General features: G+C 37.4%; 1 protein-coding gene across 2 annotated transcripts; it reads left to right on the plus strand.

The window, feature by feature from the left end:
* Positions 1-215: 215 nt before the first annotated feature.
* LOC125240807 (syntaxin-6) lies at positions 216-17,671 on the plus strand. 2 transcript variants are annotated; one of them, XM_048148923.1, is made up of 7 exons: positions 216-433; positions 1,117-1,330; positions 4,581-4,675; positions 5,609-5,766; positions 7,626-7,781; positions 13,355-13,449; positions 14,740-17,671. In XM_048148923.1, exons 2-7 carry the CDS (start codon positions 1,144-1,146, stop codon positions 14,814-14,816), a joined length of 768 nt encoding a protein of 255 aa, XP_048004880.1. In that variant the 5' UTR covers positions 216-433; positions 1,117-1,143; the 3' UTR covers positions 14,817-17,671. The 2 variants fall into 2 exon arrangements, with proteins under 2 accessions (XP_048004880.1, XP_048004879.1); XM_048148922.1 differs by lacking the exon at positions 216-433 and adding an exon at positions 480-614 and having other exon boundaries at positions 1,161-1,330.
* The last annotated feature ends 4,927 nt before the right edge of the window (positions 17,672-22,598 follow it).

The following is a 22,598-nucleotide window of genomic DNA, read 5'->3' on the forward strand; positions in this document are numbered from 1 at the left end:
CACGTGTAATAAAAAAATTAATCTTGAAATATAACACTTTTTTATCTGGGAATTATGTGTAACACCTTTGAATATATTAATAATTATAAGAAAATATTAGAAGCCTCATTGGCGTCATGATAGTTACCATAAATATGTATGCCGAATAGCGTAAGCTCCGCTAGTTGACATTGACATGTTATGTTTTTGACAGTGGGGTGACTATTGCCCTATTGGTGTGAGGAGGGTGTTAGATTGTGGGAGTTAGTGAGAGGAATATTTAGAGAACTGAGGGTGCGCTAAGTGTTGTCGCATCACGTAGAGTCTCCTCCGAGCCTCCCTTTGCGTTTGCGCGCTTACCCCCTGATCGTTGAGCAGCTCGCGCTTTTAGTTGGACACCTGAGCCAGCAAGAGACAACAAATATGATAGCATTCATCGAGCGAGTTTAAATAAGTACGTATCACGTTGTCGATATTTTGTGGGATAGGCGAGGAATCGTCTAAATCTAACGGTGTTGCTGCTTGCTAATGTGTGTATTAGGCTTTGCTTGAGTTATCCGCTCGTCCCATGCTCCTGGTGTTGTGTTCGTTTCGGTTGACATGACTATGGAAGATCCGTTCTACGTGGTCAAAGAGTAAGTGCGACGCGGCTGAGGACGTTAATGGACGTTGTTTTTCCGTCTATCTACCTACTTGACATATTATCCTCTGTAGCTTGTGCAGTGTGCAATATGGGCAAACAGTACTAGGCAATAAACAGTCAATGTTTTAAGTTATTAATTTAGGACCTTTACTGTAAGAGTCTAAAAATAGCTTATGGTTTCCATTGTTTGTATTTTTGTGAGATAGAATGCCACTGCCAAGTTGTTATCTTGAGTTTTGTGTTGTACGATTCCATTCTTGCTGAGACTGGCAGTGTAAACAGTATTGTTTGCCTGAAATTGTAATATTCTTTGTTTTAAGCATAGATAATTGTTTATAAACCATTGTATTTTGCTATAAAAATTATAATAATAGCATGAATGAAAGAATTTGTTGAATCAGATACCAATAAGTGGTTGAAATTTAAAGTTCATTAATAAATAGTCATTACCTGCCCATGTAGATGTAGTCTCTAATCAGTACCATTACTGACAGGGCATACCAAAATACTTCAATGAGTGTATGTGTTCCGCAAACAGTGAGGTGTTCAAGGCACTAAACAAGACTCGAGGCCTGTACCTGCGTTGGCAGGAGATCTCGAAGGCCCCTGTGCCCCCCAACAGCCCCGAGGTTGAATGGACCTCCACAGAGCTGAGGAACGCGCTACGCAGCATCGAGTGGGACTTGGAGGACCTTGAAGATACAATTAATATCCTTTTTGATTAGAATCTCAATTTATTTTAATTTCCATGTGTCACCATAGTATTATTATAATACTACACTCAGTTCAGCCTTACTTGTCCAATCATGTAAACAAACACTGCTGGAAAACATTATCGCAATTTTCTCTGGAATTACACATTAACCATCACTTAAAATGTTATTATACACTTAAATAAACTCACAAAGTATTGAAATCAATCAAAAAACCATTAAATAATATCATTTTCATCAAACGATTTTCATCAATAATTGTAATTACGAACGGATGACATAAAAAACTCCTGACATTACAAAATCTACATTGTCTATGAGTCGTAATGTTTGGATGAGAACTTATCGTTATGAATGATCGATATTAACGTTTGAGTTTGTATAGCTTGGAAAAGATGCGTTGATATTAACTACAATAATTTATCAGATTTTTATCCGACTTTTTTACTTAGAAGGAGGAGGTTCTGTATTCAGTTTCGTATTTATGTTTTATGTACTTATGTTCACCGATGACTCCGAGAGCCATGATCCGATTTTAATCATATTTCTGAAGAAAGCGAAAGTGAGACAAGCCTTTTTCACAGGATTATTGCAAATGTGACGAAAAGAATTAAATTTTGGTTTTAACATAGATATTGTGTGACGTAAAATTGAAAATCCTCTGATGACGTCAGGCGAAATTATCGTTAATACATCATTTTATCGACACTTCCAATTACTAGTAATTGTCTTTGACCATATTTGACGTTTCGTTTGTTTACTATATTGGACAAGTAAGGTTGAACTGACTTTATAATAGGTTGTGCAATAGTGCCAGTGATATCAAGCGAAGTCTGGCAAAGTTGCACTACTTTACTGGCCCATTTACACTAAGTGAAAACTGGCATGCGAGTTTTACTACAATGCAATAAGTATTTGATTGGTGTCCTGAAATGTATCTTCAAAAGTCTGACATATAACTTAAATCACATGCTAGTTTGCGGTTTGCGTGATGTGTATATGAGCCCTACCTAATGTTACTGTCCACTTTTGTGGGGCAGTTGCCCACTAGTCTCCCTAATTTATGTTATCATTGACAACTCATTAATTATTTGCTCAAGCCATTGAAAATATTTATTTTGTTGCTTTATGCACTATTTATTTAATAAAAACAGCAGCAAATTTATTTAAAGGAATCACAGACTATTGCAGTTCATAAAATCATTGTGCACCTACAATTTCTTTTTCCCCTCACTAGCTCGGAAACACGTGTTTTGTCCTTTAATACCAGCGGGTAAAAACGCATTTTATCCACTAGTGGGTAAAGTAATTTGACCTTAAATAAAGTCAAATTAACTGCTCTAAAATTGATAAAAGTAGGTGAATCTAGTAATAAAGATGATTTACCACCTGTGGAACTACTGGAAACAGTGATAAACGCATCTTTTGCGTTGTAGTTTCCTCGCTATAGTGAGGGGAAAAGTTTTGTGTTACACTCGGGTGCAAATGTATTTTACTTCTCGTGTGTTAAAAAACTCGCAAGTTCAGGATTCTATTCTCGAACCACTCGCTTCGCTCGTGGTTCAACTATAGAATCCTTTCACTTGCTCGTTTTTCAATTCCACACTCGCCGTTAAAATACAACTTTGCCCCCTTGTATAACAAATAACTATTCTTTATTACATGAAATCATAACAGTTTTATTTACCTACCTAAAAAGTATTTTTGGTTGCATACTAACAACTGCTATTATTGCGAATTCCGAAGTGTTATATATTTTTTTACCACACCAACTGGTAACGGCTTACTGGGCTATTCGAAAACAGATAGCAAAATTGCATTTTATCCACAAGAGTGCAAAGTAATTTCATACAAATTTTAACTTGATATCTTGAGCTGGCTGGTAGAATTTACCTTTACATGATGATTTTGAATCATAAATATTGAATAAATTGAAAGATTTGATTTAGTCTGATGTTTTATAGTCATTTCGTTTGTGTTGGTGTGGTGAAAATTTTTGTGTTTCACTCGGCGGCAAAGTTTGTTTAAGCTTCGTGGCTTGAAACTCTCGCAATGCTCAAGATTCCACTTTTTGAACCATTCGCTACACTCGCGGTTCAATGTTAGAATCTTTCGCTTGCTCGGGTATCAATATTGGCATGTGCGCTTAAACAACAACTTTGCCCCCTTGTAAAACAAATAACTATTTTAATATCTTTGTTTGCATTTTGATTGTTGCCTATATTCAATGATTTGAGAGTGGTAAGAGTGTGCGACTTTCGATCCGGAGGTCGCGGGTTCGAACCCGGCTCGGACCAATGAGTTTTTCGGAATTTATGTGCGAAATATCGTTTGATATTTGCTAGTCGCTTTTCGGTTAAGGACACCGTGAGGAAACCGGACTAATTCCAATAAGGTCTAGTTTACCCTTCGGGTTGGAAGGTCTTTCGTATAAACTAGTGCCTACGTCAAATCTTGGGATTAGTTGTCAATGCGGACCCCGGGGTCCCATGAGCCGTGGCTAATGCCGGGATAACGTAAGGAGGATGATGATTCAATGATTTTGTTGACATACATTGAAAAAGCAAATAGCGAATGTCTAAGTTTAACACTGTACCTATTTACACCCTGATCATTACTACATATTATAAAGGTGATGTTTCGAAGTCACAATTTCATTTTCTTTCAACCCCTCATTTGCCAAGAGGGGCATTGAGTCTTGAGCAGTTTCATGTGCTCAGCCCACCCCCTGTGGGAATACAGGTATGAGTTTATGAATGGTCCAATTTTACTGCTAGCTGCCGCTGCGCATTACCACTACTGAGTAAATATATAAGCCAAAAGGAACATTACATGGAGTAATTACTAATTATAGTAATTATTGAAGAACCAATTTAGCTAAGACCCCTTATAAGACCCTCAATGGCTAAACAATCGCGGAACGTGTTGGTACAGTCGAGTTCATAAATATGTGTACATTTTTTCACCTTATTACCAAGTCTTGTTCGATTCCCAAGGTTCTATGTACCTTCTGTTAAATTGCTAATTCTGGTATCGAATTTAATAACTGAAGTGCCTGTCTACTTTAAAATGTTTGAATTAGCTATTGCTATCACTGGCAGTATCGCTATATTATTTATTTAACACGTTCGACACAAATAGACCACGTGAATAGGCCTGGGCCTTTATCTGTGATTACACATTTTACTTTGACAGTAACTCTCTATAATACTCGAACAACATAATATCCTTAACTCTTTCTCCACGTATCGTCGAAAAGAATTCGTCGAAGTTCAAGATCGACAATAAGGAGATCAGCGACAGGCGGACTTTCATTGAAGCCACTAAACAGGAGGTCAAGGTATGTCTAAAGTTTTTTTTTTCATTATCACAAAAAAAAACTTATAATTAACAGTTTACAGGAATCCTCGCCAAACTGTAACGTTTGATGGCGAATTTATACTGCGTATGTGCTAAAAAAACTACAGGCCGCCTGATGGTAAGCAGTCTTCTTATGAGCTCCCTGCCGAGGTATTCCCGATGAACTACAGTATAGGGTTCTTCAAAAAAAGGTGTGTACTAGTTTCTAATGGGTCGCCAACGCGCATGTGACACACCTTGAGTTGCAGGTGTAAATAGGTTAAGGTGACCGCTTTCCATCAGGCCGTATACCTGTTTGCCATCGACGTGGTATAAAAAAAAAACAAATAATAGACTCCTGCAACTCCAGAGCTCCAACTTATTTCCTTTTTCTATGCCTTCCTTGTCTAGCGATTGTCCCTATTATGGTAATTCCTCCAGCTGCTTGCTACTTAACACTTTCGTAGACACGTATGCTATAGCATACGCGTAGTCATTTGTTTCCTTTGATCGACAGACGACGTCACTTTTAGCTGTCCGTGAACGTGTTAAAAAGAATATGTTTTTGTTTTAACTTAAGTGTTACATTTCTGAATAAATGAATCGGGTCGATCTTGTACGGTCTTAAAAGCAAAATGCCTATAGTATTTTTCCGTTTTGTCTTAATTTTAAAGCGATATCAAATAAAGTCCCTCTCCTCGGGAATTCTGTGCAGAATTGACCTTCGGCCATTTGAAGATACCTAATGAACCAAAAAAGTAGACATTTTGCGTTCTAGACCATTAGCGATGTAGACTAATAGCGTTATTGATTTAATATTACACTAGTAATTTTGCGTTCTGGACCGCCCGAGATAGACCAAATAAATCTGTTTATTTTCATTTTATTTTTGTATTAAAAGCAACACATTAACCGCCATCTTCTCTCGTTCTAGGTAATGAAAGGCAAGATGAGCCTAAACAGAAACCGCGACGCGGACGGCACGGCGCGCGAGCCGCTCCTCGGGGAAGAGAGCCCCATGCACTTCGGCAACACGTGGACTTCCACGCCCAAGTACTCCAAGTACTCGAAGCTAGCCAGCCAGACTGACAGGTTATCTTTCTCTTTCTAACACAGCTCGTAATGAAAGGCAAGATTGCCCCCTCCCCCCATTCGTGATTGTCCTTCTGTATCTTACATTCTGGCTTAGTAACACACTATACTCCGTAGCTTCAGCGGTTCCTGTGGCATCATATGTCCTAACCTATCGGTGTACCTCTTCATTTGACCAGTAGTTTATTCGGGTCTTCCCAAACCTATCGACGCCGAATCGGCATTTGCCGACCAAAAATCGCTCGTTAGTATAAACATGCGTACCTACGCATTGGTTCAGAGTCGAAGACGCGCGCGTAAGTGCGTTTACACATTATCATATCGGATGTAGGACCGATATCCCATACATTCAAGCTGCCATTTTTGATTTTTGCCTTTGAAATCCTTCCGACTTCCGTTATCGGATCGGATAATGTATGTGAAAACCAGTGATCGGAACTATGGGAGTAAAACTAACAAAACTTGCTAAGTGGACTTACAGCCATGAAAATATTAATATCCTTGTAGTAATGTATTAGAAATCTTGGATTCAGGTATAGAATCTTTAACACTGATCTGAAAATAATAATCTTGGTTTTATTTTAAACTAGCTTTTGCCCGCGGCTTCGCTCGCGCGTCAGAAAGAGACAAAAGTAGCTTATGTCACTCTCCATTCCTTTAACTATCTCCACTTAAAAAATCACGTTAATTCGTCGGTCCGTTTTGCCGTGAAAGACGGACAAACAAACAGACACGCACACTTTTCCATTTATAATATTAGTATGGATTTATGTCAGCTCTAAGGTTTTGTTAAAGTTTTACTCCCATAGTTCCGATCACTGGTGAAAACGCACTAAGCGTCTTCATATTTATTTATTTATACAAGGAATTCCAACAGCTATGAATGATACAATATACATTTAGAATAGCAATACAGAGCCAATTATAGGAACTCACAAATAGAGACTGGATGGATAGTTTTTACACAGTAATTTAAATTATGATACACAATACACATGCACATGTGATCGAGATACCTGTGAGGGTTCCCCTTGTTTTGGCATAATTTTACAATCGAGAATTCTTTTTGGCATAATCTATATTGGCATAATTCACCTTTCGCATAATCTGTTATGGCATAGTATAGTTACGCATAATTTGTCTAGGCATATTTTTGTTTGTCCGAATATATTTCATGCATAAAGGTTATTCGCCGAATGGTTTTTATGCATAAATTATTTCTGCATAACATGGTTTAGTGGAAATTTACTACGCAGAATTTTTATCATAGGTAATACTACTATATTAATGTTGCAGTTCTAACCTAACCTAACCGAAATTCTTGACAAAATGTTTTATTTGTTGAGGTCGCAGTTCTAACCTAACCAAACCGACTCTCTTAACAGCATTTAGTATGGGTGGATATTATGATTTTAAGAAATATGCCAATTATGCGAATTAAATTTATTCATAAAAACAATCGGCTTAAACAGAATTATGCGAACTTATTTTCGGACAATGTGTTATTCGTATTATTTTCGATTATGACAAATAAGTTTTCTGCCAAATTAACATTCGGCGAAAATCGATTATGCGAAGTCTGTTATGCGAAAATCGTTTCGGACAATTAAAGTTATGCCAAATAGAAGGAACCCACCTGTGAGATGTGAACGAGCGATTTTTGGTTGGCTAGAGCCGAAAACCCTTACGGCTCAGCCATGACATTGGTCTAAGCGCGACAGCGGTGAGCGGCGGCCATACATTGGAGCGAGACACAGCGATGGGACTTTTCATTCGCACGCATGGCTGCCGCTCACCGCTGCCGCGCTTAGACCAACGTCGTGGCTGGGCCTTTATTCACAAGGAGTTTTTGTTGACAGCCCGAACAGATTCGACGCGTACGACAACGACATAATGTCGATGCAAGAGAAGATGCTAGTGAACCAAGACGACCAACTGCAAGTAATCAGCAACTCGGTCGGCAACCTCAAGACCGTGTCCAAACACATCGGCATAGAATTGGACGAGCAGGCTGGGTAAGTAAATATACACATACATGAATACTATCAGGGTGTCCACTTTCTGGAAAGTCAGGGAAAGTCAGGGAAAAGTCAGGGAAGCTCATAGTGGTCATGGAAAGTCAGGGAAATAATTTGGAGGTCAGGGAAAAATTTGGCACCAAGAAAAAAAAACAAAAAGTATTGAAAAAATTATATGATTTCTTGGGTTGGCCACATCCATGACACCATAGATGGATTCCCGGTAGTAATTTCAAGGCAACTTAGAATTGTCTCTTAAGACTTTTTATGACAAATATAGTACCTCCATTCCAGTGATTGCTAATGAGGGATATCTTCATGCTTGACCTTAATTTATCCGGCCCAAAATCCAGATTTTTTTTACATTACGTGCCCCACCCACATATTCCAAAATGGCGAGGGGTCGGGTATGAATTCAGTTATTGTGATTCAGATTACCTAACTGGAAAGGTGCTTTTGCTAGGGCGGGCGACGTGAAAACGACAAAGACAAAGTTATGTCGCTGTCCAAATCCCAAGGCTCGGAACCGGTTTAACATATAACATAACATAAAACCGGTTTATTTCGATTTTACTCCTAACTTTTTAAAGAACGCGAACGTTAAGAGAACTTTATTTTAACCGAAATAAACCGGTTTATTCGACGAGCGGCGAGACGCACCTAAATACCTATGTTCACGCAGCGAGTTTTTTGTTTGGTTAGAACAGTATTACCTATCATGCTGCGGAATAAACCGGTTTATTTTGTTCTAAACCGGTTAATTGAACGAAACCTTTATGAAAGAGTTCTCCTAAAAACCGGTTTAAAAATAGCGGTTTTTCGAGCGAAAACGAAATTTAAAGGTTTGTCCGCAAGTACATGATAACGGTTTGAAAATTTAACCGGTATCCGAGCCCTGCCAAATACTAAGTATCTATCCGATCCGATAATCCTCCGATCCGAGTTCCTCATAAAGCCAATGGCCCAAAACGTCACATAGAGGCGCAATTTTGTATTAGTTAAAGGAGCATAGGAGGATAATAAGCGTGATGATGAGAAAACTTTAAAGCACTTGAAAACCTAAAGGCATGTAGTGGCAAAACACCTAAATGGGCATCCCGACACTGACAACAGAGAAAAAAATTCGCGCTCGCTTCGCTCGCGTTTACTATTTCTACGCAGGTTATATATTTTTGTTACTTAGTCAATACTTCGCACTCACTATACGCTCGAAATCTCGTTTTCATTTCAAGCCTGCTTTCCTGACTCTGCTCTGATAGACTAGGTACTCCATTTTGTTTGCTATGTTATGTACTACTCACAGAACACCCCACTAGAAGCCAAATGCAAGCGATATTGTTCGAGACGCAAATCACCAATCCTTGCGGGGTGAGGCGGGCGCGCACAGTGCTGCCATTGGTCGTTTCAAATAATGGCGCGCCTGTATGATTAGCAGTAGGGATGGGAATGGGACATGTCTATTATAGACAATGGTACCGGTACCAGTACTGTGGTGAATTTGTTTTGCAACAAATTATAATATTATAATTAAATTATAATAAGGCCTAGTTACCCTTCGGGTTGGAAGGTCAGATGGCAGTCGCTTTCATAAAACTAGTGCCTACGCCAAATCTTGGTAGTAGTTTCCAAAGCGGACCCCAGGCTCCCATGAGCCGTGGCGAATGCTGATGCCGGGATAACGCAAGGAGGATGATAATTGTGATAGCATCTCAATAAAAATCATTCTAGTAACTAATAACTAAACTGTGCATTTTTACTTACGTTTACTAAGTTAAATAACCAACTAAATATTCTAAACTAATCAATGAACTAAATACCACTACAGACTCTACAGATTCTAGATAATTATTCACTATTACAAATCTGCTTTCTTTTATATTTCATAAAATGGTAGCACATGGTACGAACGGCAGTACGAAGTTCCCGCAACAGACATAAACTAACATGGCCCCATGCCTAGTCGTTTACGTGAAAGGGATAGCATATCACATTGTTAACTCGGTAAAGAGGGATGGACGCGCCTCGGCGCCGCTCAGCACAACCATATTGACCAGTATAAATGAACTCCGCGGACAATAAACAATATTCAACAAAATAATTAATTTGACTTAACTGTGGAATGTTGTTCCATCTTTTTTACATGTAGAAGTGTTAGAAGACTTGCCACACCACTTTATGCTGTAAGAGACCATTGTTTGCAACCAAAATTGATTATTTAAGATTTTTTCCCGAGCGGACACGGACACTGTTAGCGGGTCGTATACTTGGGCGCTACTGATCGGTGTCGCACGCGTTCAAACTTTTATAAACCTGATTTGTCGTATGCTTGGTGACCGCGAGTCGCCCTGTAAGGGCCATCTTGTTGTATTGATCTGTGGTACTACTGTAACTACTAGCCCCAGGGCCGTATAAAAAAGGAAAAAATTTCGGAATGTCCAAGGGCGCCGAAACTCAAACTCGCTTTACCCTGATATCCCTGATTGAGAGTGCACGGGCCGGCACTGGTATAGCCAAAAATAAATGGCGATAACTACCAACTACATTTTAACATAAATTCGTTAATGTTAGTTTTATAAGACCAAAAATTAAAGTTTAATAGTTAACATAAAGGAAAATAAACCCTAGGTATAAAAGTATAAACTGCCTTGCAAATTTTATTATTTCGTACTTTAGAAAACAAACATATTCCAGAAAAAAATTGGCTGTGACAGACTGACAGACAGACGCACGCGCACGAGTGATCCTATAAAGGTCCCGTTTTTCCTTTTTGAGGAACGGAACTGTAAAAAAATTGCTTTTCTTCGGGTTTTTTTTAAGACAGAAAAAAAACTGTTTTTTTGCAACCCTAAGCAAATGTCATCGTAGAATGAAAGTGGTCAGGGAAATTTTCTTAAATGGTCATGGAAAGTCAGGGAAAAGTCAGGGAATTTTTTTTGGGTTTAGTAGTGGACACCCTGACTATGTACAATCACGCCTGTATCCCAAAAAGTGGTAGGCAGAGCACATGAAACTACTCAAGTTTCAGTGCCACTCTTGCCAAATAAGGGTTTGAAAGAAAACGAAACTGAAGACTGAAGTAAATATAGTAAATATTATAGGACTTTCTTACACACATAGACCAAGTCCCAGGGTAATCTCAAGAAGGCTTGTATTGTGGGTACTCAGACAACGATATATCGTCACTACTTTGAAAAAATCTCGTATCTCACGCTGCTCCTCATAGTTAAAACGCAGTTAGTCTATATGCATTCCATACATACTTACTACTATTTTCTTTTCATTGACAGACGAAGATACAAGTTTCTTAAAAAGTAGTGACTATATACATATAATATACAAATACTTATAATAGAAGACATCCATGACAGGAAAAAATATCCGTGCTCGTCACACAAATAAATGCCCTTACCGGGATTCGAAGAGAGCCACTACGCGCTATTCCAGATCGGTCGTCATGAGGCAGGATGAGTAGACTGCTATATGAAACTACAGTTAAACGTAACAGTGGCTCTCTCAGTTAAACGTAATACTATTGGGTTGGTAAGAAAGTAATGAGCGATCGATTGAATTCCACATAAAATTTTTGAGAGAGTTCTAGAATCTTCTATGGTCGAAAGTATATAAAGGGCGAGTCGCACAGTTTCTCGTCAGTTATTCACTAGCTGTCGCCGAGCTAATATAAGGAAGAAAATGGACGAATTAAAAGTGCATGTAAGGCATTGCTTACTATATGAATTTCAGTCTGGCCATTCAGCCGCCGAAGCAGTGCGTAATATATGTCAGCGTGTTGCTCCTGAAGTTGTGTCTGAGGCTACGGCGAAACGATGGTTCCAGCGGTTTCGTAACCTAAGTCTGGTCGACCGGTGAAGATTGATGTAGCCAAATTAAAAACCTCAATTGAAGGAGATCCGAGGCTAACGAGTCGTACTCTTGCTACCGAGTTAGGCTGCTCTCATGTCACCATAGAAACACATTTACACGAGTTGGGAAAAAACTACAAATACAGTGTTTGGATACCACACGAACTTGATAGAGATCAACTAAACCGCCGTGCCGATATCTGCATACAACTTCTGTCTTTTCGCCGCACATTCAACTGGTTGGACCATCTTATCACTGGAGATGAAAAATGGGTCTTATATATAAATAAAGATCGTTATCAGCGTGCTGTATTGGTGGCAGAGTATGGTTGACAAAAAAACAAATACACAAGTATTTAAAACAATACATATACTTAACAAATTATGAAATATATACATATTTATAATTACTTAGCCAAATTATTGAATAAATAACTAAAATTTTTTCAACATATTTGGCTGTCAGTCGTTCACGTCGATTAGAAAAAATCCATTTTAAATAACTAAATGACCTTTCTACGTTGATACAAGTTACAAGAAGGTTGTTATAAAATCTTGGTATTGTGTCATATCCATACTGTGAATGAAGATACTGGGATTATTCTTGCACTTTATTACACTCCTCCGTGCTCGTCTTACTTCGTGCACAACTTTTGACTTGAACTACTTGAATAACAATTTTAGATAATTAGTCGTATCTAGAGTGCATTTGATTATTTGGATTTAAATAATATAATTACACTTCGCGTAATGTATTTTTATGGCATACATAATTAATGTCATTTGACGTATATTGTTTTAAAAATATAGGTGTAATCCTAAGAAGGTAAGTATTTATTTTGTAGTTAAGAACAAAGTGAATATTTAAATGTATTTGTTTTTTTTTGCCAACCGTATCACTTGCCACGAAAAGTGCACCCTGATAACGATCTTTATATATAAATCACACACGCAAACGTCAGTGGCTAGCTCCAAACGAAAAAGGAATAGAGGCACCAAAAACAGAGCCTCACCCGAAAAAAGTTATGCTGTCCGTTTGGTGGGATATTCATGGTATTATTCACTGGGAACTCCTACCAAGTGGAATGACTGTTACCGCATCGGTATACTGTAATCAGCTTGAAAATTTAAACCAAAAAATCTGTCAGAATCGTCCACAGCATGCTAAAGTATTTTTCTTACACGACAATGCTCGCCCACACATTGCAAAAGTGACTCGGCTAAAGCTATTGGAGCTAGGTTGGAAAGTGATACCTCATCCACCGTACTCTCCAGACTTGGCACCTACGGATTACGCATTGTTCAGATCGCTAAGCAATGCCTTGAATGAAAAAAAGTTCGATGATCAAGCCCATCTACGACAGTACATAGCTGAGTTTTTTGAATCTAAACCTAAGAACTTCTTCGCCGATGCTATTCATTCTTTACCAGAACGATGGAGACAAGTAGTAGATAACGAAGGCGGTTATATTTTTGATAAATGATTAAAATAATAAATTAAATAAAAATTACAATATTGGTTATGATTCGCTCATTACTTTCTTACCAACCCAATACTAATATTCCCGTAAGTGCCCGGTATCAATACAAATCCTTACACAGCTGGCAACCCCGTTGAAAAAAATGAACACTATTTTTCTTCACAGTACCACACACATCTATAGTTGCCAAACATTCTTCATTTAATTGTTGTTTGCTTTTGCTTTCCAGTATGCTAGACGACCTTAACACCGAGCTCGAAAACGCAGACTCCAAGTTAGACTCCACTATAAAAAAGGTCGCGAAGGTGCTTCACATGAATAATGGTAAGTTTTGTATTACTAGTCCACCGCAAATTGTACCTCTTCACGCCCAATGTACACTGAGATGTACATATTGTTCCAATGTAATTTCAATTTTCCTATCAAACAAATAAAGTAGCATTTCTTTTGTCTCAAAAAACTTTCGAACAAATGAAACTCGATTTAAAACAACTGGGATCAAAATGCCGTAGCAAAAGTTTTGTGTAGATAGCGTTACGAAGTTAAGTAGGCAAGAGGGAAGAAAAAGACTCATATGATTTTGTTCATTATAACACTGTCACTTATGCTTATGTATCTCAGAAGTGTACAAAAGAAAACCCATCACATATATAACAACACTAGCTTTTACTCGCGGCTTCGCTCACGTTAGAAAGAGACAAAAAGTAGCCTATGTCACTTTCCATCCCTTCAACTATCTCCACTTACAAAATCACGCCAATATGTCGCTCCGTTTTGCCGTGAAAGACGGACAAACAAACAGACACACACACTTTCCCATTTATAATTATGTATGGATTTCGTGAATGCAAAACAAACAAAAAACGGGAGCACTCTTGTGCTTCATAGTGACCGATTGAATGTGTGAAAACGAAAAGAAGCCGACTGGAAATCGGATCATACATTGGGTGATTATATCTGGAAATACGAGTATATAGTAGGCTAGTTTCCTACTAGTCAAATCAGCTTCTTTTTATGAACTGTCAAAACGATTTGTTAATATGGAATTACTATGAAATACTGAGGAGTGACGTCACGATCAATTCATTTACTTTATATCTTTCTCTTTGATTTATTAAATATAAATTATGTTTAAAAATAACTACTATCCATATTTTTCTTCTAATTATGTGGTGCTTTATTTCGTGCACTGCATAAAATATTTTATTTTAAGTATAGGAAACTAGCCTGTTCTATTGTTGCAAAAGTAAATATTTGATGCCATTACATAATACTTTTGAACCAAATACGTCCAATGACATTTGACTTCTTCCCGATTTTGCTAGGACATGATAGTTGACAGACAGTCTAGTACAGTCAAGTGCAAAAATACGTATCGATTTTATCCGCTCAAAAATATGTACCGAGACCTTATTCCGCCGACATAAAGTGCTATGGGACATATTTTTGATAAGTTGTACGCACCCATATTTTTACACTTGACTGTACATTGTACTGTACCTACCTAGTTGTAATATATATAATAACATAATACATATAATAATATAATACATATAATAACAGTTGCATTCTCCTCATTATTCATAAGTTTTATAACATACGTATCTGTTCCAGATCGACGTCAATGGCTGGCAATCGGCATACTCCTCGGTCTATTAGTCATAATACTAATATTGTTTGTCATAATCTGAGTTCCCTGCGGCGCGAGTTGCCTCGCTAACCACTCTGAGACGCTCTGACTTAGCCAATTCACCTACAGGCGCCCTCTGTACTTAGCATATAATAACCTCGTGAGACCCAGGCTCATTTATCCGATTTTGAATTAGGAATTTTCTTTACTTCTAGAATAATTCATAAATCGAATGTAAATTGCACTTTCTTGGGACTTGCGAGGATAAAGTAATCCCAATTCTGAACGCAATGCTTCTGTTGCATGTATCTTGTGAATACCGTAGCCTGATGTTCAGAGTAGTCATTGTTGTATCTAAATTTACAATGCACCGTTTACATTTATAGTTTACGTTTCTATACTCTGTACTTATAGATACTTAAAAAACGTAAACAAATAATTTGTACATTTTCGAGTATTTACAAAACAACATTTTGTCGGTTAACTAACCAAATACAAAACCATGTGGATCTGTCACTAAGCGACCTGTCTTTAACCTTCTTATTTGGTCGTGTAATGTTTTTATTACCCACAAGCAGCTTAACACGTTCACGTCATTTGTGACCCACCAATGATTGGTCCACTCAACATTATTTAAAGTGGTACAGTCAGTATAAAAAGTAGTGAAACAACACATTAAATGTATCTGACTTTACAGTCTTAAGTGGTCTACATATACTAAGACGTTGAGAGCTGCACCGATAGCATGGTCGCACGATAAACGATAAAACATCTCATCTGGCAGGCAAGCATGGTCGCGCGATAAATGATATAATATCAGGTCGTCCTTTTCGCACTATTTTAAGTGCGATAGGGACGGCCTGATGTTTTATCGGAAATGTTGCCTGTTATGGAAAGACTATGACACGTTTTTATCCACTGCTTTCGGTGCATACTGTAATCAGTAATGGCTAATAATTGGTTAGCTTTTGTTGCGCACTATAAGCACTTGATTTTTTATATTTTTAGGTAAAGTTAAAAAAGGCCAAATGTTGCGTAACTGTAACATTTTTCGATATTTATTATTGTTTCTGTCCTCCGACTGGATAGTGGATATCGTAAAATTTCAGTACTTAACACTTCGCTGGGTTGGGCTATCAACTAGCTACAGATGTAGTGCGAAAAGATTTGCCTTCGTATTGTTACGGAAACGTACGAACGTGTCATGCTATTTCAGTCAATGTCAGTACATCTTGTACTGGGACTGACTGAAACAGCATGACATGACACGTTTCCGTAAAATACGAAGGAAACCCTTTTCTCACTACATCTCTGTACCAGCTTCGTTTGGCTCATTCGAGCCACAAACTTTAGCTTCTGATTAATATCAATATCAAAATGGTCATAGTTGGCTTTCTAGTAGCTCTTTGATTTGAATGTGTTATTCGTTTTCATGTTTGCTGTATACTTTGTAAACTAAAGTTCCACGTATAAGCTGTGACGGAGTCTTGTAAATTTATGTATAAACGTAAACAGTAATAGTATTTTTGTAACATTCCCTAATATTGTGACCTCTGTAGTTATAGTTAGCGCACATGTATAAATGCGTTCTAAATATCACTAACATTCTGTGAGTTATTAGCTGTCAAATAGTGTACTGAATGATGACTTAGGTATATCTATTTATGAACATAGGTACACATGAGCAATGTGTTAGTACCATATCGCTATAACTTATTGAGCGAAATCCATAGGTCTCTTATACAATAAGGTAAAGTGAAAAGGTACTGAAAACGAAAATGAATTATGCGTAGTTTTGTATGGATCGAAAAAGGGAAAGTTAATATTAAGAGTTCAAATAGTCGAAGCATACATAGTTTTACGATGATGACTCAAACTAATTTTAACGTGACTGTATTATACCTATCTTGTTTCTATAGTAATCTTCCTACTGACGTAAAAATGTGGTGCGAAAAGGGTTTCCTTCGTATTTTTCCGGATACGTTCGTATTTGTCATGCTAGTTCAGTCAATGTCAGTACATCTTGTACTGAGACTGACGGAAATATCATGACACGTTCGTTCGTTTCGTTTGTAGACGTATTTAAGTCTAGCAAGATATAATAGCAGTGATATTACTACAATAGATAAAGGTTGTTTTTTAAGTAGCTTTTCATCTTATGATAGAATGCTCACTGTCTATTCATCTAACTTATAAATCAAATGGCGACTTATCTAACTATCTTTTGTGTTCCCAAATGTTTTCTTTTAATATTGATTATGATAATTATTACATAACATACGTTACTTTAAGATATCTAAGTACCTATAACCGCCAAAGTCAGATTAATAGAGATTAATGATTATCATAAAAGCTCCATTTAGTTGACTATGAAACAACATAAATGAACTTATAACACTTTCCTATTCGCACTTATGTAAAAAAGGTAATGTGTTATTATGTTTAAGTTATTAATAATAGAAAATACCTGCAACATGCAAGTTGTGGAAAGTTTCTAAAATAAAAAAAAAACATTGAAACGAAATAAATTCTGAAAAAAACTAGTTTTGTTCCTTGCAAGCTCAGGCGGAGTAAGATGGTATCCGTGACCACTGTATAAAAAATTCTCCCAAGTGTGATGTTCCAGCGTTTGGATTACCCTCATAACCTTACATTAAGGATTATTCTAAAACTTACCATTTGGAAATTAACAATTTTGGAAACTTTCTGACATGCAATGATACTTATTTCAAAGTGAAACTTAAAATATTATTTACGATTTGAATCATAAAAGTATAATTACCAAATTCACGGAAACGCACGAACTTATCACGCTATTTCAGTCAGTCTCTGTCAAAGAGGATCGAGTATTATAGAGAGTTACTGTCGAAGTAAAATGTGTAATCACATTGCCTAGACTGCCATCTCTTGACACAAGCTTAAAACTTTTGAACCTCAGTTTTGACAATTTGGCCCATATTCCAGTTTCATATGTGTTAAAATGTCAAATATGAATATTATTAGCGCCATCTAGCTGAGACCCCCAAAGGTGTAACGCCATCTAGGCCACCGTACCTTTTTGTGTATGGTACTGAGGTACGTTTTTTTCTTAGACTTTATCTGTCTATACGGAGTTACTTACAAATGTCTTTGGTCTCTGTATAATAAGTACTGACGTTGACCGAACTAGCACGACCAATACGAACGTTTCCGAGAAAATTCGATGGAAAAACCTATTTTGTACAGATCTAGTGAGAAAAGGGTTTCCTTCGTATTTTTCCGTTAACGTTCGTATTTGTCATGCTATTTCAGTCAGTCTCAGTGACTGAAATAGCATGACACGTTCGTGAGTTTCCGTAACAATACGAACGCAAATCTTTACGCACTACATCTGTAATGTAAACTGTCTTGCAAGGTTTTCACATGCTTCGATTGTTGCTTATACATACTAATTGTTATACTTGCTTCTCTTGCTAATCGTCTTACCTACACGTACGTTGTACAGTTAATCGCAGAGATATCTACCCGTACGATGTGTACTTGACGCTTACGTTAGTGACTTGATCACAGTCCATTAGGCTCGCACATGAATTGGAGCGAGAGAGAGCGAATGCGAGTTCAGTAAATGTGAAACACCTACAAAATCTGACACGAATTGAATGAACGAAATTAAATTGTGTGAGTGACAAGTGTACCTTTGAGTATACAGTCAAGAATCACCATTTTATTGATTCATCTGATAGCAGTTTCATTCACTCGTTCATTTCATTCGTGACAGCTTTAGTAAATCTGTACATTATGTAAGAACGCTAAACACGACGAATTTTGTACATTGATCCGACAACTATTTGTGCAGCACGCGTATAACTAATATTATTTAACTACTGTGATAGGAAATGCCGGGTCATTGCACGATTTTTTCAAGCAATCTTACTTTAAAGATATCGTATCATTCACGATCAATCGCTAAGTTTTCAAATGTAACTTGACTTGACTCAATACACGAGCTGTAACGCTGGTGAGATGGTTCTGCTAGTAACTGTACATATTAATTTCCACGTTATTTCTAATAAACATTTCAAATGCAACCTTTAATCAGTTAGTCGTTCTAAGATGTTGGTGTTTCATGATTCATTGTAATTAGTTAAGAGGTTATTTATTTCTCATTTTATACATTCACATGGTGGATTAGGTGTGTAAACGTTAGATTAGCATTTATTCAGGATTGTCCAGGAGACGTGATTAGAAATCTACTTCATTTATTGTAATAAATCATGGAATATGTATTTGTAACTATAAATCCCTCGAAAAATTATGTGAAATGATATGCATAAACTAGAAAGAGTCATCATGAGTCTCTCGCCAACACAAAGGGGTATATTTACACATTGATATGCTTAGTGCGAGTTCATACATTGTCACTGAACACTGAACTCAAGTAGAACAATTAACGAATTCGCATTAAGACCTAATCAATTTATAAACCAGCCAATTATTAATATCGGGGTTTTTAGCAAATATGCCATCGTTCGGTCCGCAGCCTAAAACGCTTGTTTTGATGTCACCACTAATATGGGTGATGTACTTATATGAATAATACAGAATTATAGTTAATTCCTTGTGGAGCAAACTATTTTCATCTTAGCTACTACTATTTACTACTACTCCTTAGCTACGCATCGTGTTACAAACATAAGTAGCTACTCTATCAGTTGTATCGAGGTGTATGTACAGATGTATTGCGAAAATGGTGTCCTTCGTATTTTTCCGGAAACATTCGTAGTTGTCATGCTAGCTCAGTCAATGTCAGTACATCTGGTACTGAGACTGACTGAAATAGCATGATACGTTCGTATGTTTCCATAACAATACGAAGGCAGATCTTTTCGCTCTACACCTGTACTTTAGTTAAGATTGTGCGTAACGTATTCCTAAACACGTCTCCGGAATGTCACTGTATATTGTGTAAGGGCATTTTCAAAATTTGGGACCGCCCTATTAGCGTAAGTTGTTAACAAAAATTAGCTCACTGTCAGTTTTATGACGATAATTAAGCATAAAATTTCAATAAAAATATTGTTTTTGTGTTAGATACATAAACTTTAAGCGATAATCTACATTCAGAATGTGAAAATAGTAAATTTTTAGACATATTTTATGCGTAATTGTCGTCACAAAACTGACAGCGAGTGAATTTTTGTTAACGACTTACACTAATTGAAGGGACCCAAATTCTGAAAATGCCCGTAATATAAATTCTTATAGGGCGCAAATCTGAATCATAGGATGTTTGTAAACGCTTCAATGTCTATAATAGTATGGTTTCCTCGATGTGTTATCGTTTCGGTGTTGAGGTTAAGAATGAGACAGACAATAACGTCCTCCCTGTCGCTCGAGACGTTTTTTTATAAGGCCCAATGTTCACTACAGAATTTTCCTGCTACATTTTCCATTCGCATAGACTTTGTATGGAATCTTGCTCCGATCGGAATAAACAGAGCTTGTTATTGTGAACATAATTATATTAATTATAAAACAAATCATAAATCTGCAGTAAATGTTGTAAAGGTAATAAAATGGTTACAACCAGTCTACACAGTCTAAAGCATAGATAAGTAAGGGAAGATTTGTAACTCCATCCATCAGTAATTGCGAGTTATTTGTATAGGCATAGTTAAGTGACATCTATCGACAATCACGCGTCAAATAGCGCGAATTATCTGTACCACTACTCGATACTAGGTGTCAACAGTATGTACGTGGTGGAATGCTTATAGTGACCCTGCGACACTCCACCCAAGGCGGAGACGGAATTCGTTGGCGGTTTTAGACGGTAGTCCTATTCTGGTTAGTCCGTCATCGCCCCTGGTCCCCCGGACCGGATGGCATGTGTAAATGCATTTCCCCAACGTAAAAAAAAGGTGTCAACAGTATCTCGTCTGCCAAAAATTTAATATTAGAACAGTTTACAACTTATATTACAAGCAGAAGGAATTGAAAACAGAATACTAATACTATTGTAATATTAGCTATAAATTGGTGAGCACTCTCCGTTCGTCGCGACATCTATTGACAAGTAGCAGTACTGATAATTTACGCCAGTTGACGCGTGATTGTCGCTTGATGTCACAATAACTATGCCTATACAAATAACTCGCATTTACTGATGTATGGGGTTACAACACTTACAACTCTTCCCTTAATTATTCCTCTATGGTCTAAAGCGAAAATAACTAAGTATATTAGCGGGCAAGAAATATTAAACTGTCCATTTTTTGCGGGATTTTTGTAACTCTTTATTCATTTCAATTCTTAGGCTAGGTATTTTTATAATATGATTATAAAAGTAAAATACAAAACCACATACAAAACAATACAAAATATATAAACACATTATAAAAAACCTAACCTAGGGTGCCGCCAGCAGCGGGGCAGGGCCCAAGCTGCCGGTGGTTAGGGCTGCAGAGAGAGGAACCGTCGGACTATCCGCGCCGTGTCCAAGATCACCGCCTTCTGCATCTGACCCTTGATCCAACCACCTAGCGAGAGTCTCTCGAGATGTTGGTCGAGACTCTTCGCTATAAGACCGTTCGCTGAAACGACTATCGGGACAATGATCGGGATAACTTATTATTATGAAATGCACTGCTGCGTATTGTTTAGCTCAGTGGTTTGTGGAGTTATTTTTGTAAACAAAATACTTCAATTCTCGAACCCTTAACGTTCATTTATTGGCGACTAAGGACACATTGGTAGTCGTATATCATTCTAACGAATATAATTTTTCAGCATTGAAATTACCAGCGTTCCTGGGTACGTAGTTGAATGGCACGAACGTTCACGAAACGAAGTAGAGAGAGAGAGAGTCGTAGATATCTATCTCTATCACTCTTGCATATTGGCGCGACCGAACCAGACTAGCTTTCGCGGCGTTTCGTTTTCGTTTCGCGTCGCAGAAACGCCATTCGGCTACGGCACCTGTAATGACTATAATACACCTTACTTCTCATGAAATATTATTAAATGAAAAGTTCAAGTAGGTAGTTTGTAACCAACGCACATTTAATCTCATTGAGTGGCCCATTAATCTCATTATATAAACATTCAGTATAGCCCACTTATAAGGTATGAATTCTTTAATAATTCCACGCTACTTTTTTAAATTTAATTGTGTCATTATGGTGTAATTAAAGGTAAATTGGTAATAAAAGTTTTTGCAAAAATATGTCGGAGTGGCATAGTGTCTGTTGCAGGTTTAGCAGGACGGCTCATCTAGTGAATGTTGGGTTAGGGAAGCTTTCGGTTATCCTTGATATGAAATCATAGATTAATGTAACACAAGACAACGTTTCTAATATATATATACACAAATATACACCTCTAAGACACTGACAATAATGTTGGAATAAAGTTGTAATGTGGTTTTCAAAGATTTTTGAGAACTCGACCGTACGGTCAACCAATTTGAATCATAGGCTACTCTAGAACCATGTTTTTTTTTAATTATAAATGGGCTTACTCTTGACCACAGACTAGCCAAAGGCAAAGACGTGGCTCACGTGGCCTACGATGGAGTGAGCTCGCCCAGAAGATGCCTGTTCACTCTTGATATTAAGGTTGGCGGGTTATATGAGCTCGGAAATATAGCCAGTTTTATTGACACCGTGCATCATTGGCCATAGAAGTAACTTTTGACGTTGATTGTGAAAAGGGTCTACAGTGTCCTAGGATTCAAATTGTTTGACTGTACATAGCAGTGGCGGCTGGTGAAAATTTCTGCTAGGCAACACTGAGCAAAAAGAAACCTACCTTAACATTAGGTACTTTACTAAGTAATCAATTTTAGGCAAACCTGTGGGAATCG

The sequence above is a fragment of the Leguminivora glycinivorella genome, chromosome Z (genome assembly GCF_023078275.1).
Source record: "Leguminivora glycinivorella isolate SPB_JAAS2020 chromosome Z, LegGlyc_1.1, whole genome shotgun sequence".
Classification (NCBI taxonomy): Eukaryota; Metazoa; Arthropoda; class Insecta; order Lepidoptera; family Tortricidae; genus Leguminivora; species Leguminivora glycinivorella.